This window comes from Trachurus trachurus, assembly GCF_905171665.1.
Source record: "Trachurus trachurus genome assembly, chromosome: 9".
Taxonomy (NCBI): domain Eukaryota; kingdom Metazoa; phylum Chordata; class Actinopteri; order Carangiformes; family Carangidae; genus Trachurus; species Trachurus trachurus.
In genome coordinates, this window is record NC_139895.1 from 12,491,416 (window position 1) to 12,507,363 (window position 15,948).

Consider the following 15,948-nt stretch of genomic DNA (forward strand, 5'->3'; position numbering starts at 1 on the left):
TCCCATACACCCCCCTTCATTATGTGCAATAGTTTCTTTCTGCCTTACAACTACCAACACTATGTATATAATTTGTATTCTATTCTTGTAAATAATTTATAATGTCACAATAATCTGGTACATAAGTGTACAGAATGTGTCTCTCTCTCATCGTTTTTAATATATATTTTTTTTAAATCATTTTAAATGTCTATATTTGCATTTTTTCTACTTTTATTTATTTATTTTACCTTGTAGCCTATGCTACAATGCTACTGTTAACAACCAAATTTACTATGTGTGGGATTACACAGTCTCATGTGTTATGATCTGCGTTTACTACTATACTATACTGTATGCAAACTATTAGTTAATCTAACTTTTTATATAATAAGACCTGAACACATTAGTTTTAATAGAAGAAAACAAAGCAAGACAATAATCAATCAATGACGACACTCGACACATGAAATTCTTGGAAAATTATGTTTATAAAAAAAAACAAATAAAACAAAAACAAAATTATTCCCATGACACAGAGAAGGCCGATGAGGATGAGGAGAAAGCAGTTTATCAAATCGCTGCTACCTTAACCTCATTATGACATGATTCATACTAAGTACTTTTTTTTCTCTTTTTTTTAATGAAGCATCAGAGAGCATTGATAGATTATTAAAAATCTCCAGAGTCGGTCATTTGTCGTCTTGTTTGTTTGATAGTTGGTTGATGCTTTGCAACAATAAATCTAGTTCTTGTTTGTGCGAGTCCTTTATTCATTTACTGGTTTATTGGTTTGTGTCTCTCCACTAGTGTAAATGCTTCAGTTTTTACAATAAAGCTAAAATGTGCAATGCAATAAGAGCTTAGTGTATATTCTGTCTGCTGTCCCATTTATTCAAAAATAATAATAAACTACAACTACAAACAAAAATAAACGACAATAAACACAGAGACTGGATTTTGTCTGCTTCCATGGCTTGTGATGTAAAGCTAAAGCAAAGACGCTTTCTTGGATGTAAAGCATAAAATAAATATTTTATGGCTCAAACAACAATAAATAAACTCTCATACATCATAACTTTCAAGCAGCAGTAATACTGTACCACATGGTACCCGTTTTAATGGCTTGCCTTTTCCATCCAGGAATAACAGAAATCTTTTTTTTTTTTAATTTTTTTGTTAATTCAGTAGGCCTGTACACGGTGACAGCCAATCATTTCTTCCAGTTTTCTATTTCTAATAAATAATATTCTACAGCTATAATCTATACTGACACTGAATCTAAGGAAAGGTATGTTGCCTCTGGTTAACGGACCACTAAACCCTGCACTGAAGGTTGAATATTGTACAGGTCTGTCTGATTAGCAGCGACTCGACAAGCTCAAATACATGTGAACTCAGTAGACGACGCTGCTACAGTCTGAATGTTTGTTTCATCCACAACAACACGTGTGTTATGAGTTTGTAGGAAGAGAAACCAGTCGCTTTCCCCTGAAAACAACCAAACTTTACAGATCAAAAACCGTTTTTCACTGGTTCAGCCACACTACAGTATGTGGCCAAAAGTATGTGAAAAAAATGAAGATACAGTTAGTGTAGTTTAGTGTCATCATAACTTTGAGAAGTTGGAACCAATATAAGAGTTTAGCTTAAAAAATATCTCAGTATTGACTTTATGATGATTTGTGCGTTAGTTTAATGATTAATAAACTACTGTAATTGCCAAGACAGAGTTACTACATTAGTCATGACTTTTCACTGATCTTATCGATTCTTCATCGATCACTGGATTTTTTTTTTCTTTGAATCAAAAACATTTGCTTATTTCTATGATTTAATATATAATGATAAAACCTCAGAGGCACAAATCAAGGTCCTGATAAAGATCTGCATGAACAAAAATAAAAAATTAAGCGTCCACATACTTTTGTCCACACAGTGCAGGAGAGAGTCGGATGTTTGTCACAACAACTTAAAGAAGCTAAATACAGTATAAAACCTGATCGTTCTGTTTATAACACTGGATAAGATCACAGAGCAGACCAGGAGGTGAAGTGTGCGCGCTGCTTTTACGAGTCAGCTAAGCTTTACAGTTTTCTGTCAAAACTAGGACACGGGTGTAAAAATAACAGAGGATTCTGGGAAAATCCTTCTGAGGGATGTGTGAGGACCAGAGCTCAACACACAATACAATGTATTATAATAATAATAATAATAATAATAATAATAATACGTATAAGTAAAATAAAACATCTACAGTATAACAACTACGCTGCTATATTAATGAAGGGCACAGATGGTTAACTATGGAGAAATGCTGCGGTGGACGCTGGATGAGTCAAACTTTATGTCACCGTCACAGAAACGAGCTGCGGCTTCGTTAGAAACCTCTTCCTGCGAGTCGAGGAGTCGCTGTGTAGCCCTTCACCATTCATCAATGGTCTGCCCATATTTGGTCTTCAAAAGTCTCATCGATTTTTTTTTGTTTCGTTTTTTTTTTTCCTCCTCCACGTTTCTCATGAGTAAAAAAATATATAACAACATCAACACACAAACAACAAAGTCCAGCTGGAAGTCGGTTGATGTTGACAGTTGATTAAAACTCCAGTTCAGGTCCGTAGTAATTCATTTTTGGTATGGAATGAGAGAAAAAGAAAAAAGAAAAAGGAGGGTTCGGGGGTGTAAAGTCTGGACGAGAAGGATAAAGACTGAAGAATGTCGATAATACAGCTGCTGTTACCTGATTGTGCTTTTTCTCACCTCCTGAGGAAACGCTGTGGGCACAGAGGAGCAGTGATATATATATATATATATATATATATATATATATATATATATATATATATATATATATATATATATATATATATATATATATATATATATATATATATATATAAGTAAGTACTCTGCGTCTAATTAATCTCAACAGGCCCGGCTTGAGGCTCAGTGACATCCACCGAGAGTGGGGAGGGAGGGAGGGAATGGGAAGGGAGGATGAGAGGAGGGAGGAGCCAAGATGGCCGATCAGCAGTCTCAGGGCGGGGGAATGGAGAGCAGTTTAAGTGACTGGGTGAGTATTGCACGTCAGTTCATGTTCACGTTCGGCGCACATCACAGTCGCACATCTTTAAGTCTTCTACAGTATATTTTTTTTGGGGGGGTGGCATCAGCTTCGCCCCGGGGATCTACTGCATGTGGGAACTGCACAAGAACGGCTACTCAGATATTTTCTACAGAGGAGTGTGCGTACCTGCCGCACAGACAAACTTCCCAAACTCCCAAGGTCCTGAAAACTTAAAAAAAAAAAAAAGGAAGAAGATAAAGAGAATCGTTGACAAGTCCTCCCTCCTCCTCCTCCTCCTCCTCCTCCTCTTGGCGGCCAGTTTTTTCCACCAATGCAAACCAGCTGACGTCCCATCCCCAGGTCCTCAGCTCCTCAGCGGCCCAGCTGTATCTGTCCGGAGTAGGTGGTGAGGAGCAGCATGATGGAGAAGCCCGTCAGCAGGCCGGCGTTCTGGATGGCGAAGGTGAGGAGGAAGCTGCTGCCGCCCGCGTCCTCTTCCTCACGACTCACCTCGTTCATCTCCGGGAACTGAAACACATTAAAAACAAAACAAAATAAGAGTTTCACCACATTACAGTACATTAACGCCAGGATGTGTCGGCTTCTGGTGCACCAACTTCTGAAGTTATTAGTTACATTTAATCACACACTTACACAGCTTGGGGCTCCCAACAGACCGATTTAACTGCAGCGGTGAGAAATGTCATGTTGTATCAAAGCACAACTGTTAGTCTGGTACAGATTACCAGCTGTTCTGTTAAAGTAAAAGTAATGACAGAGCTACAGTGTTAAACTGTGATCACCGTGTTCACCTTCTGAAACAGGTATCTGTCCTTTCATAGTGTATGTAGGAGAAAAAATATGAGCCTGGTCCTATATACAGTAAAATAAGTCAACTTGACACAGCAAAGCAGCAAGGATGTTGTCTTATTAGGGTGTCTTCATTAATATTAAGTTAATTATGTAGACTGTCTAAATTAATATGATACATCTATCTATTGTGATCATAATGATGTGTGAGGTTACATAAAGCTGTCGTAAAGCTGGCATAACACTTCTTAAAATACACATACACTGAATATAAATATGTATAAGACTGAATGTATTTGAATTAAATGTATTTAATGGCTTTTTTAATTGGCTTCATATTTAAGCAGGAAGGGCAACTGGAGCAGCAACAACTTCAGGTTTGTTAAATAGAATATTTGAAATACAAGTGTACAAAATATAAAACTAAATAAATATCTACAATAAAATAAATGAGTAAAAACAAAGCTTTAACTGAATAGCATGAATTAAGCAGCAACTTTAACGTTTTCAAATAGCTGCATGAATGCCAATCTACCATTGTTCCTTGTGCGATTCAGATTGGCACCATCAATCAATAAATTACCACTATATAAGACTGATATTGGATGAGGTCGATGCCATCTCTAATGATCATCCTTGATTTTCTTTAATCCTGATTCTTTATTTTGTTTTTGGGCGGTTCTCACCAAACTCAGACACTGTGACATCGCTGCGTCACATTTCCAGCTTAGTCAAAATGTTTTCACTTGTAAGCAGCTTGCCTGATGATGACTCAGCTGCAGCAGCGAGTAAAGAGGATCACAGATTCATGTTTTTCACTTTCTCCAAATACAAAACAACCCATTAAACTTGCTCAGTGTGTGAGACAGAAACCACACCCGTCTGCGTCGACCTCATCCTCCCTCCACCCAAACCTCGAACACTGACCATGTCTGCCAGAGCGATGTAGAGGAACATCCCTCCTGCCAGGGCGAAGATCCAGTTGGGCGAGAAGCTGTTCCCGGCCAGGATCCCGAAGCCCATGCCCAGGTAGCAGCAGCAGGCCGACAGGAAGTTGAAGAACAGGGCCTGCTGTAGGCTCATGCCGGCGTTCAGCAGGATCACAAAGTCTCCTGGTGACGGACAGAGAGAGAGAGAACAACAACAGAGAGAAGATGTGTCAGTGACGCGTCTGTGCAGTTGGATATACAAGATAAGCTAAGGTAAGACATTCCTATATTCATCCCACAATGGGGAAATTTACAGTGTTGCTGCAGCAGACACTACTGAAAGGAATAAAGAGAACAGATAACAGATATAAAGCTATTAAAAAAAACAATATTCATAAGAAAATATGTAGATTCCAGCTGTGTGCATGTAAATATAGACAAAGAAACGATTAATTCTCCACAGATAAGAAAAAGGTAGAAAGGTAGAAATATGTTGTGATTGAAGGAATTGGTTGTGGAAGGTTTTTTTTCTTTCGTTGCATATTGTTCGCTGTAAACTGGCATATCATCTGATATAATGTGTAATTTTGTTTTAAGGTGATGGGTCGTGGTTAGCGCCTTGCATGGCAGCTTCCGCCATCAGTGTGTGAATGTGTGTGTGAATGGGTGAATGTGATGTATGATATACTGTAAAGCGCTTTGGGTATCGTTTCAGGTAGAAAAGCGCTATATAAAATACAGACCATTTACCATTTAAGAAAGGGGCAGGTATTGTAAGTTTTCTTCACCCTGCTCCTTTTCGATCGTAGGATTGGAACGAATAATAAAAATGAAATGAAAATGATATAAGAGAAAGAAAGAAAGTGAATGATTCTGCACAGAAATAAAATATCAGTGTTGTATATTTCTGTACAGAATAACAAGAAACACAAAGCCAGCACCACAAACAGACGGTATAAAATAAATGTCAGACAGACTTTCAGGACGTTTATAGACAAGTTCACCATCAATAGAGAAACGTGCAGTGAATTATAAATGTCTGATTGACATGACAGGTTTCTGCCACCAGGGGGAGCCGTCTGAAACCATGTCACTGTGAGTAGAGCAGGTCATACTTCATCTTAATCTTATGGAAAATTGATTTTTAAAATTACTTCCAGAGAAATAACTTATAATAAGTTGAAAGTAGACAGTTTAAGGTAAAATTAAGTAAAGAATATTTTAAAAAAAGCTTTAAAAACTGTTATTTTCCACTCACCCAGCTCGTGGGGGAACTCCTCACACAGGATGGCCACCGAGGTGCTGATGCCCTGGAAGACGGAGGCGGTGAAGGAGGCGCCGATGGCCAGACCGTCGATGAAGTTGTGCAGGCCGTCGCTGAGCGTGATCATCCAGGCCAGCGTGCCGATGTCAGAGTAGGTCGTCCCCTTCAGCCAGTAGCAGCCGCCGCCGCTGGTCCCGGTCCGCCCGCCACTGTCCGGGCTCTGGGAGTCCTGGAGGAGAACACAAGAGTCCAGAAAAACACTCGGTTGGTTTTTATGAAAACGAACACCTGCTCTTCTCTTCTCCATCCTCCGTCCGCTCCTACCTGTGGCGTCTGTGCGGGGCTGAGCATGAGCTCGCCCTCCCCGGCGTCCACCTTGCCCAGAGCCAGACTGCTGGCCTCTCCGTTCTGCTGCAGCTTCTCCTTCTCGCACTCCTCCAGATCCCTGTCGGGTGTCGAGTATCGGTCCGTCCCGGGGTAATGGCTGTGGCTGTGGCCGTGGTTCTGGAGACGTGATGAGAGAAAACAGATCATCATGATCGTTCAATAACAGAGTTTCACAGATCCATTACTGCTGGAAGTTTCCTTCACTTACGAAAAGATTTAACCCTGAATGAGTGAATGAAAAGAGCAACCAGGAAACTATGAATTAACCCTTGTGGGTTCCTCCAATTTCCATCCTTTCGGGACACACAAAAGAACTGCTACAAAATCATCATATATCAATATTTTTTACTGCTCTTCAGCTCTGCTCAAAACTACCAAACATTCAATAATTTTAATAATTTTAACCCTTTAAATGTCAGTTGGAAGTCTTCAAAATGGCAACACAGCCTGATCTGTGTTTCTTCTTCTTAGGTATAACTCATTAAAATCATATATGTGAGTTGATTTGATGCCTCTGTGAGGATTACAATGCATCTTGACAGTTTAAACAGGTATAATTAATAATAAATGTGACTAATGCTCAAATTATCAACACACAAAGGTTATGATTCCCATTTGTACTACATAAAATCAATACTGTTAAAGCAGATATCAGCTTCACGGCCGTTTCGGCTAATGCTGCGTTCAAGGCAGGCTTTTGAAACCGTAAGTTACAGCTTCAAGTCACAACTACGACTTGGTAGCGTTCCAGGTAACCCGTAGCTCGTGTTTTTACCATCCTGTTGTCTGTGAAAGTTCACTATAACGGCCACTCGTAACTTCCGACCCGTGAACTCGTACCAGATCGAACTGGTATGACTTCACAGGAAGGAAAAACACAAAGTACGAGTTTCTTTGAACGCACCATGAGTTAGCAGCCCCCGCCCTTGTCAGGCATCAATTGGTCCTCGTGCTACGTCACCACATTCACGCGCATCCCTTGGCTGCACACACAGCCCTTCATGCCGTTCTCTCTCCTCATTGGATAACACTTGTATCCCACAAGGAAAATTTTCTCCTCGGGTTACAGCAGAGCAGAGTAACGGAGAGACTCGTGTTTAGGCTGAAATACTTCATGTAAGTGATTGCTGACGGAAAATAGGACTATTTAGGATTTATATTAACAAAAACATTCCACTGATATCTGCTTTAAGTAATTTGTACAAAATCACAGAGGTGAAATTAGATTTTCCGTCCCCGAACACAGACTGACAACAGGCAACATTTACTCAAAAGGCTGACTTTAAATAAAAAACACAAATACCTGCAGAGCTTCTATGGTTTTGATGTGACTTTTTATTTTATTCTAAATTAATAAAACAGTGTCTCACACACATCTTCAGGCAATAATCACCACTCTACAACATCAAACCCACACCCCCAACATCTTTAAGATGAGCGGGTACTGACAGATCTGAAGCTGTTAAGAGGCTTTTTTTTTTTTTAAAGTCGTGTTGTCGGTGTCGATGCGGGTCAAAGAGCGTCTGTAATTGGATCAGTAGGTGGTTGTGGTGTTAGCTGTTAATTAGCTCGGCTCGACCATATGGCTGAGTAACCACAAGGTGGAGCATCGGGCCCACAGTCGTCAGCCTCCATTAACCAAAGTGATGCCTTTTTTTTTTTTGTGAATGAACTCGACAGCAGCAGCAGCAGCAGCAGCAGTGTGAGGCTGAATTAAGGCCTGCAGCTTGTAACGTCAGTCGATCGAGATTCGTTTTTAAGGATTTCATTTCCATCTCAACTACGATGACTCACAGATGTGTCACAAAAACAAAACCGATGAAATAACCGCCACGCTCGCTTCCACTGCATTCATGCAAATAGGAGGAGGAAGCAGAGTTGTCATGTGGCCAAGAACCAAACAACAAAACCACACGTTAAGGATGCCATTAGTGATGAATGGTGATATTTTTGTATCTTAAAATACTAGGATTTAATTATTTATTTATTATCATTTCTATTATATTCATATATATTTTAGAACAGGGGAGCTCTGTAACGAAAAGGTTTCCCTCAGGGGATTAATAAAGCATCTATGACTCATAGTGAAATCTACAGGCAGGAACCAGGATCTCAGTCCAGAAAGAAGCTGTGAGCTCAAATAAAACACAAAAAAACAAACACACGTTTTATAAGTGCATGACTTAAATTCGTGTAGGATCAGGTCAGTGGATCAGAGCCGTGGCTGCCGTCACTGAGTATTACCACTACTACTACTACTACTACTACTACTCAACTTTATTTATAGAGCACTTTAAGAACAGTCACAGCTGGAACAAAGTGCTGCACATGAATAAAAATAGAAAGTAAGACATAAAAACAATATACGAACAGTAAAATGTTGTTAAAACAATAAAAACTATACAAATAATAAAACGCTAAAACAAAAGTCTCATCATGCTGGGTTGAAAACCAAGGAATAAAAATGGGTTTTAAGACGAGTTTTAAAAATGGATACTACTTCTACTTCTACTACGACAGAGGATGTGCTTCGTGTGAAGTCTCAGATTTTATAGAGTAAATGGAAAACTCATAACCATAGTTAAAATCTAAAACTCCCACGTCTAATCTAGGTGCATGAGCATTATGAGAGTCATCGCTCATTATGCAAACATCCTGAACGACCCATCAAACATCCTGGACCCAGATAATCATAGCCACGACAGGTACAAGATCTCACTCAATGCATCTTTAAATCACTATAGTGGAGCTACAATTCATGGTGTATCCGAGTTATCATTGGAAACTGTTCATTATTCTCATGTTTTAATCTGGTTTTATTGCTGTAGACACTGATTTTTAACCCCGTCTCTCAGCATGTGACCCTCAGCAGGTTTTTGTCTGGGTGGCTGTGTATGATTTATGAGTTATGAGAACTTCAGTACAATGAACTTGAACTTTGAGGCCACAGAACAATAACGAACCCTCCAGCTCATTCCGAGGGGGGGGGGGAGGAGGATCATGCTAAACCTATGTAAACACCTGCAGGCTGAGGTGTAAACCTGAATCACAGGTGTCGCCGGTGCAAGTGTGGCGATAAAACAACGAAACAAAAAAACAAACACAACACGCAAGTGACGGTTGAGGTGACGTGTCTTTACAACGACGATGCAACGCCCTCATAAAACAATAGACAAACACACATCTAATCGTCGCTCTTTGAAGATGTAATTCAACGGTCAGATGAGTTTCTGATGCGCGTGTCAGTTACTGTAAAACACACATCCTGTCCGGCTGGTTGAACCTGCCACTGATATGAAAACGAGTGGGTGAACTTTCACTGTACGTCATAATATGATTTATAATGGGAGGTAAATGCTAATGTGTGAAAACACCTGGTCACCTGATGATGGTGTAGAGCTCTGGTTTAGTTTTTACAAGAAAGAAAGAAAGAAAGAAAGAAAGAAAGAAAGAAAGAAAGAAAGAAACCTGTATTATGTGGTTAACTATTTCATTTTGATGGAAAAACTCTTTATTAAAGCAGAAGTAAGCGATCCGGTCGTTTTGGCTAATGCTGCGTTCCAGGTAGGCTTTTGAAACCGTAAATTACACCTTCAAGTCACAACTTACGACTTTGTAGCGTTCCAGGCAACCCACTCGTGTTTTTCCGACCTGTTTTACCTGTGAAAGTCACTATAACGGCCACTCGTAACTTCCGACCCGTGAACTCGCACCAGATCGAACTGGTACGACTTCACAGGTCGGAAAAACACGAGTTACGAGTTTCCTTGAACGCACCATAACAGTCCTTGTCCCTACGTCGCCACATTCACTTGGCTGCACACACAGCCCTGCATGCCGTTCTCTCTCCTCATTGGATAAAAACTGTAGGATACGATAAATGTTTTCTCCTCGGCTCAGAGCAGAGGGACTGAGAGACCCGTGTTTCGGTCCAAACACTCTATGTAAGTGATTGCTGTCGGAAGATATAACTATTTAAGACTTATATTAACACAAATATATCACTTACTTCTGCTTTAACAGAAATTTTAAGGGTTCTCAATGCCCACTCAATTCTTGGCAACACTACAAGTATGACCCCGACCAATCAGCGATCACGACCCTGCACGAGTTCATCGGGGAGGCGTAACAACAAACTTTCAATTATGGACTACCGTCAGAGAGCTTTGTGCGATGCTAACGGTCTTTAGCTCAGACACAAAAAAGAAAAAGGAAGAAAAAACGATTGCAGACCCGTTCCTGGGTCTGGTGAAGAGGACGGGTTGGACCGTCTGTCCTTCAGAGAGAACTTGAGGTACTTTAACGAATGTGTAAACCTCAAAGTCATTGACTAATGTTGCGCAACGTACTTTTGCTGTGTGTCAACAATTAATCAGACTGAAGGGCTAGACTGAAATCGTGTGAAAATCGGCCTGAATTCATGTAGTCCGAGTCGTAACAAAAGATCTTCGGCAACAGGAGGATCAAAAATCGCTCCATCACAATCTTTTCCTCGGCCCTGCACCAACCTTTAGAGATCTCCTTGTAACTGAGACTTGATTTCAAATATTTCAATGACCTGCATCAAAATCAAAAATCCAAAGAACTGATTGAAATACTCACCCCATTTTTGTGCTTGAGAAGCACTTTGAGGACCTTCTCGGTGAAGAAGAAGAGGTAAAAGCCTCCAAACACCACCGCAGACTTGGGCACGTAGAAATCCACCATGGGGTCAAAACCAAAGGCCTAACCACGCAGGAGAGAAGATTATTATTTATTCATATTCAGAAGCTGACATCATTCACTGTGCATATCTTATTAAAAATGAGGTGTTATTAAAAGGAAAAAAAAAACACTATCACAGCTAACGGATTATGATTTAGCAGGTTCTGGCAGTGAAGGATCAGTGTTTTGTTTTTAAGCGCTATTTTGAAGTCTGAGCGAATCTGGCCGGCTGTCTGGAGACGAGAGTGAAGTTTCATCTCTGTCGGAGAACGAATAAACATTTTATCCCGTGTTTACATTCACTGTCAGGGTCAGTCACCGACCAAGAGCAACGGTATCTCTACGCTGCTGCTATCTCAGTTAGGTTTTGTCTTTCCGTCCGTCCTGTTTATGAATTAGTGAATGACAACGTCAGCTACAGCAGAGCCGACATCCTTTTAGGAGATTGCAGCAATATTTCACACCAGCGGCCTAAAATCTGAGAGGCGTGTTGAATTATGTATGTAATCGTTCCGACTCTACAAGACACAAACGCCCCATAAATCAAAAATCACTCCACCTCTTGAGGCACGCGCACACACACGCACACACACTTCTCTCTTTTTCCCTGTGATTCATCCCGGCTGAATTGATGCTGTGAATTACACGGCAGCTCTGAGCAGCAGCGATGAATGTGGCAATGACGGGTGTGTGCCGACAGTCTAGACGGCGTTTAAGAAACCTAATAAGACGATCGCTCATACTTGTGGGTTGTGCGGCTCTGGAGGGGCTGAGGGCTGACTTACTTAGTGCCTGCTCTGTTTACATACATTTAAAACTTCTCCTCGGTAAGTGGACTTATTAAACTCTGCCTGCATGAGATAAGTGAACCGGTGATGGTTGAAGATTCAACACTGTATTGTGTTTCCGTTGTAGAAAACTAATTGTTTATCCTAGGGGGCATTAGATATGTCAACATTTAAAGGAACAGTTCACCCAAAAATAAAATTCAGTCATTAGTGACTCACCCTCATGCTGATAAATACTACTTGGAGTAGTCCAACGAAAACTTTATATGACATTAATAGGGACCGACACGAAAACGTCCATAAAACTACACAAAAACCATTTCATATTCCTCCACACTGCTTGTCCTGAAGGGATATAGTCCAGAGTTTACTCGAAACGACGTAATTTAGGACATTTTTACAGCCTAAACAGTCCTGTATTGAATTTGCCTGGGACACGCTCTCGCGTTCACATGACACACGCGAACGTGACTGGACTTGCCTAAATTATGTTGTTTTGAGTAAACCCTGGACTATATCCCTCCAGGACATTTGGATTGCAGTGGACGAGCAGTGTGGAGGAATATTAGAGGGTTTTTGTGTAGTTTTATGGACGTTTTTGTGTCGGGCCCTACTACTCTTATATAAAGTTTTCGTTGGACTACGAACCGGCCTCCCGGGTCTCCAGATGCACTTTGAGGAATAAAAAACTACTCCGGAGTATTCATCAGCATGAGGTTGAGTCACTAATGACTGAATTACATTTTTGGTGAACTATTACTTTAAATCAACCTGGTGCCTTCGCTATCCTAATAATCTGGGGCCGTATTCCTAAAGATTCTTAGTGCAAAGAGTTGCTCCTAGTGGCCAATGATGTTTTCTTAGAATTTCCCCTAAAAGTGAAGAGTAGATCCTAGTAAAGATAAAAACTATTCCTAAAGAATCCTAGCTCTTAAGAGATCTCCTATAAGGTGAGATCTGTTAAGAGCAGGGAAGAGGACTTTGTTTTATAAAAGGGGAACCTGCAGGGGATACATTTGCTTGTTTTTAATATACAGTATATTCCCATATATACAGTATACCTGAAGAAATCTGATTTGATAAGTGAAAGTGGTCGATCTTTGCTTTTCATTGATCGTGAACATAGCCTTCATTTCCTGCCATGCATCTCAAAATTTATATTCTCGATAAACATCAGTGGCGTTAATAAGATGGAAATTTCTGCTGTGTGCTCATTTCAGTTTATGACCACAGTGCCTGAGCAATGTGACTGTAAATATAACTAAATAAATAAATAACACTTCCTGCTTCCTGTGACATTATATATCACATTAGTGAGTGTCATCCTAACCTATCAATGCTCTACTGGAGTTTATCCTTGAAGTGTAAACATAAATCTGTACTCCAGTCAACGCTGTTTGTAGAAACTGCAGGGAAGAAGATGCAGCTACAGTAAGTGAGTCAGAGCAGCATCGACTCTACCTCTGGGATGAGCTGAAACAGGGCGTTGGAGTAGAGCGTGCCAATGGCCAGGGCTATGAAGTAGAGAAGCAGTCGCTTGTAAAAGGTTTTCTTCATGAAGGGCACCACGCTCGCCCCGACCAGCGAACACAGAGAGATCAGTGTCACACACAGGATCCCATAACCCCACACTGATCCAGAGAGAAGAGGAGGAGGAGGAGGAGGCATTAAAAAGAAAGGGGAGGGGAGGTGAGAAACAAAAAAGCTAGTTAGTTTGGAAATGATTTTTTAAATATGATTAATTACTGAGGTGACGGAGAGAAAAAAAGATTAGAGAACACCAACCAGATATCACCCTGAAAAAAAGAAAAGGAAGAGGTGAATGAAATCAACCTCAGAGGAGAGATTTTTTTAAAAGGTACCTTTCAGACCTTTCATTTGCATGTGAAGATAACAATTAGCCAGTGTGTGTTTGTGTGTGCACCCCATGCATTTGTGTTGATGAGAACCAGGATGCAATTAAGTTAAGATTACAGTTCATTGACATCTCAGGAACAGAAACACACACATACACACATGCACACAGACAGACGTACTTTGTCCTTGCTCACAAAGATGCATCTGTACCACTGTCCTAGCCTCGGGGTAAACACTAGCTATGATGCAGACACAAAGGGGAACAAATGAACTTTAAATAGCCCGGCGAGTCCGACAGTAGCAGGAGGAGTGGAGCGCCACCGTGAACAAGGAGGGGAGGGAGGCAGGTTGCATTTCAATTTGAAGGACATTGTCTTCCTCCTCCAGGATTGTCTTACACAGACAGAAAAGTATGAATCCTTAGGAGTAAAACTGAGCGAAATTGAGTCGAGTCAAAGTTATCAGGCCCGTGTTGCTGCTCTAGTTGCTGCAGCAGCTTCAGAAGAACAGAGGAGTGGGGTGAACTTCTTCTCCTTGTGGTTGTCCTAGATCTCAATGCCAGGAAAGGTGCAGGCAGGCACAGATACCAACATACAGACCACACACACGCGATCACACACGCGACGCAGACATGCAGTAAAAGAAAAACAGGTAGAGCAGCACCACAAAGACTCGTGTCACCGTGTTGTTTATCAGAGCCCGTGAAAACCACAGAGCAAAACAAAGGCAGGAAGGAAAAGAGAAATTACCACAGGACAGAGATAGAGAGGAGCGCTTGGCCAAAGGTGAGCGGGGTTTGTAAATAACACTATAGTGAACTAAAGAAGTGTGGACCTTTGGTGTTTGTGTGTTGTTGTGTTTCTTTTAATAAAGCAAAAAAAAAAAAGGTATATGAGATGCGAGAAGATGCATTAGCTTAAAAAAAAGTAATAAAAAAAAAAGGGTGTAAGGATGGATGGCAAACCTCAGGCAGGAGCTGCAGGACGGCAGTGGAGTACAGCGTGCCAATAGCGAGAGCGATGAAAAAGACGAGTGCATATTTCATATAGCGCGTCTTCATCAGCGGCATGATGATAACTCCGGTGAGGGAGAAGGCATTGATCACCGTCACACTCAGGAAAGAAAAGCCCCACACTGGGGGGGAGTGGGGGGATCGGAGTGACGGGGAGGTTTGGATGGAAGAGGAAGGAGTGACATTAAAACAAAATGCTGTGAATATTGTGCCATTATGCAGTTTTTTCTTTTCAGTGCAGTCACATACAAACTTACTGCTGTTTTCAAGGCATTTCATCATCCATCTCAGATATAGTGACATGCTGACAAATAACTGTGTTTAAATTGGATAATAGCAGTTAACATTATATATTACACAATAATATAATTTATATAATTGAGTTCTGCTGGATAAAAAAAAAAAATTTATGCACTAGAAATATAGATACTCAGGTGGCAAGGTCTCGCCAGCCAACAGTTTGGGACCTTGCCAAAGGGCTGAAAGATAAATGTGAACAGGAAACGTGCCCCTGCTACATAAAACTGATACCTTTTTATGACTTTTTCCGGTTTCACTCTTGTTAAATACTGGAAACTGTCATGTCGCCTACCCTCTAAAAGGTTAAACAGTTTGGGGGAGGGGGGCGGGTGTTCTTCTTTGGTTTGCTTGCATAATGGTCATGAGCCAAAATGGTTGGAAACAACTGCCTTAAATCAACACATGTGGTAACAAGATAAGACCCTGGGACATTTGATAAATGATTTTTGTGCCATTTTTGTCTGCAGATGCACCACCTGTGAAATTCAAGGGGGAAGTTAGATTAGGTTAGTGGTTACAAGTGGTTGATGATCTGTTCTCCACGCTGACAAACTTGAAACTTGAAAACTAGATTCTCAAGTCACACAAAAAAAATATATCAAATCATGTTTTTAAAAAATCAGAAGGTACAACCTGCTACACAGATTGTGATACAATCAAGACTTGGCAAACAACAGTATAAAGTTTGTTTAAACATTTAAATGGTATTGGAACACATCTAATTGTAATTGCAACCAAAATAACCCGTAGACAAGCTCTTTTATTTGATCTGTGCTCAGATCTGAGTTATATATCCCTATTAAAATCAGATAATTTTTAATATCGGAGATGTAAGATTACAGATTGTGTTC

General features: G+C 40.6%; 1 protein-coding gene across 4 annotated transcripts in view; it reads right to left on the minus strand.

Annotated features, from left to right (window-relative positions):
- Positions 1-2,871: 2,871 nt before the first annotated feature.
- slc39a14 (solute carrier family 39 member 14) overlaps positions 2,872-15,948 on the minus strand; it is a 32,603-nt gene continuing 19,526 nt past the window's right edge. For all 4 annotated transcript variants that reach the window (XM_083979233.1, XM_083979231.1, XM_083979232.1 and 1 more), the window contains exons 4-9: positions 14,750-14,919; positions 11,039-11,161; positions 6,374-6,553; positions 6,044-6,278; positions 4,784-4,968; positions 2,872-3,574 (exon numbers count right to left, since the gene is read on the minus strand). In XM_083979233.1, the coding sequence (XP_083835359.1) occupies positions 3,419-3,574; positions 4,784-4,968; positions 6,044-6,278; positions 6,374-6,553; positions 11,039-11,161; positions 14,750-14,919 (1,049 nt within the window). In that variant the 3' untranslated portion in view covers positions 2,872-3,418. The remainder of the gene's footprint in view (positions 3,575-4,783; positions 4,969-6,043; positions 6,279-6,373; positions 6,554-11,038; positions 11,162-14,749; positions 14,920-15,948) is intronic.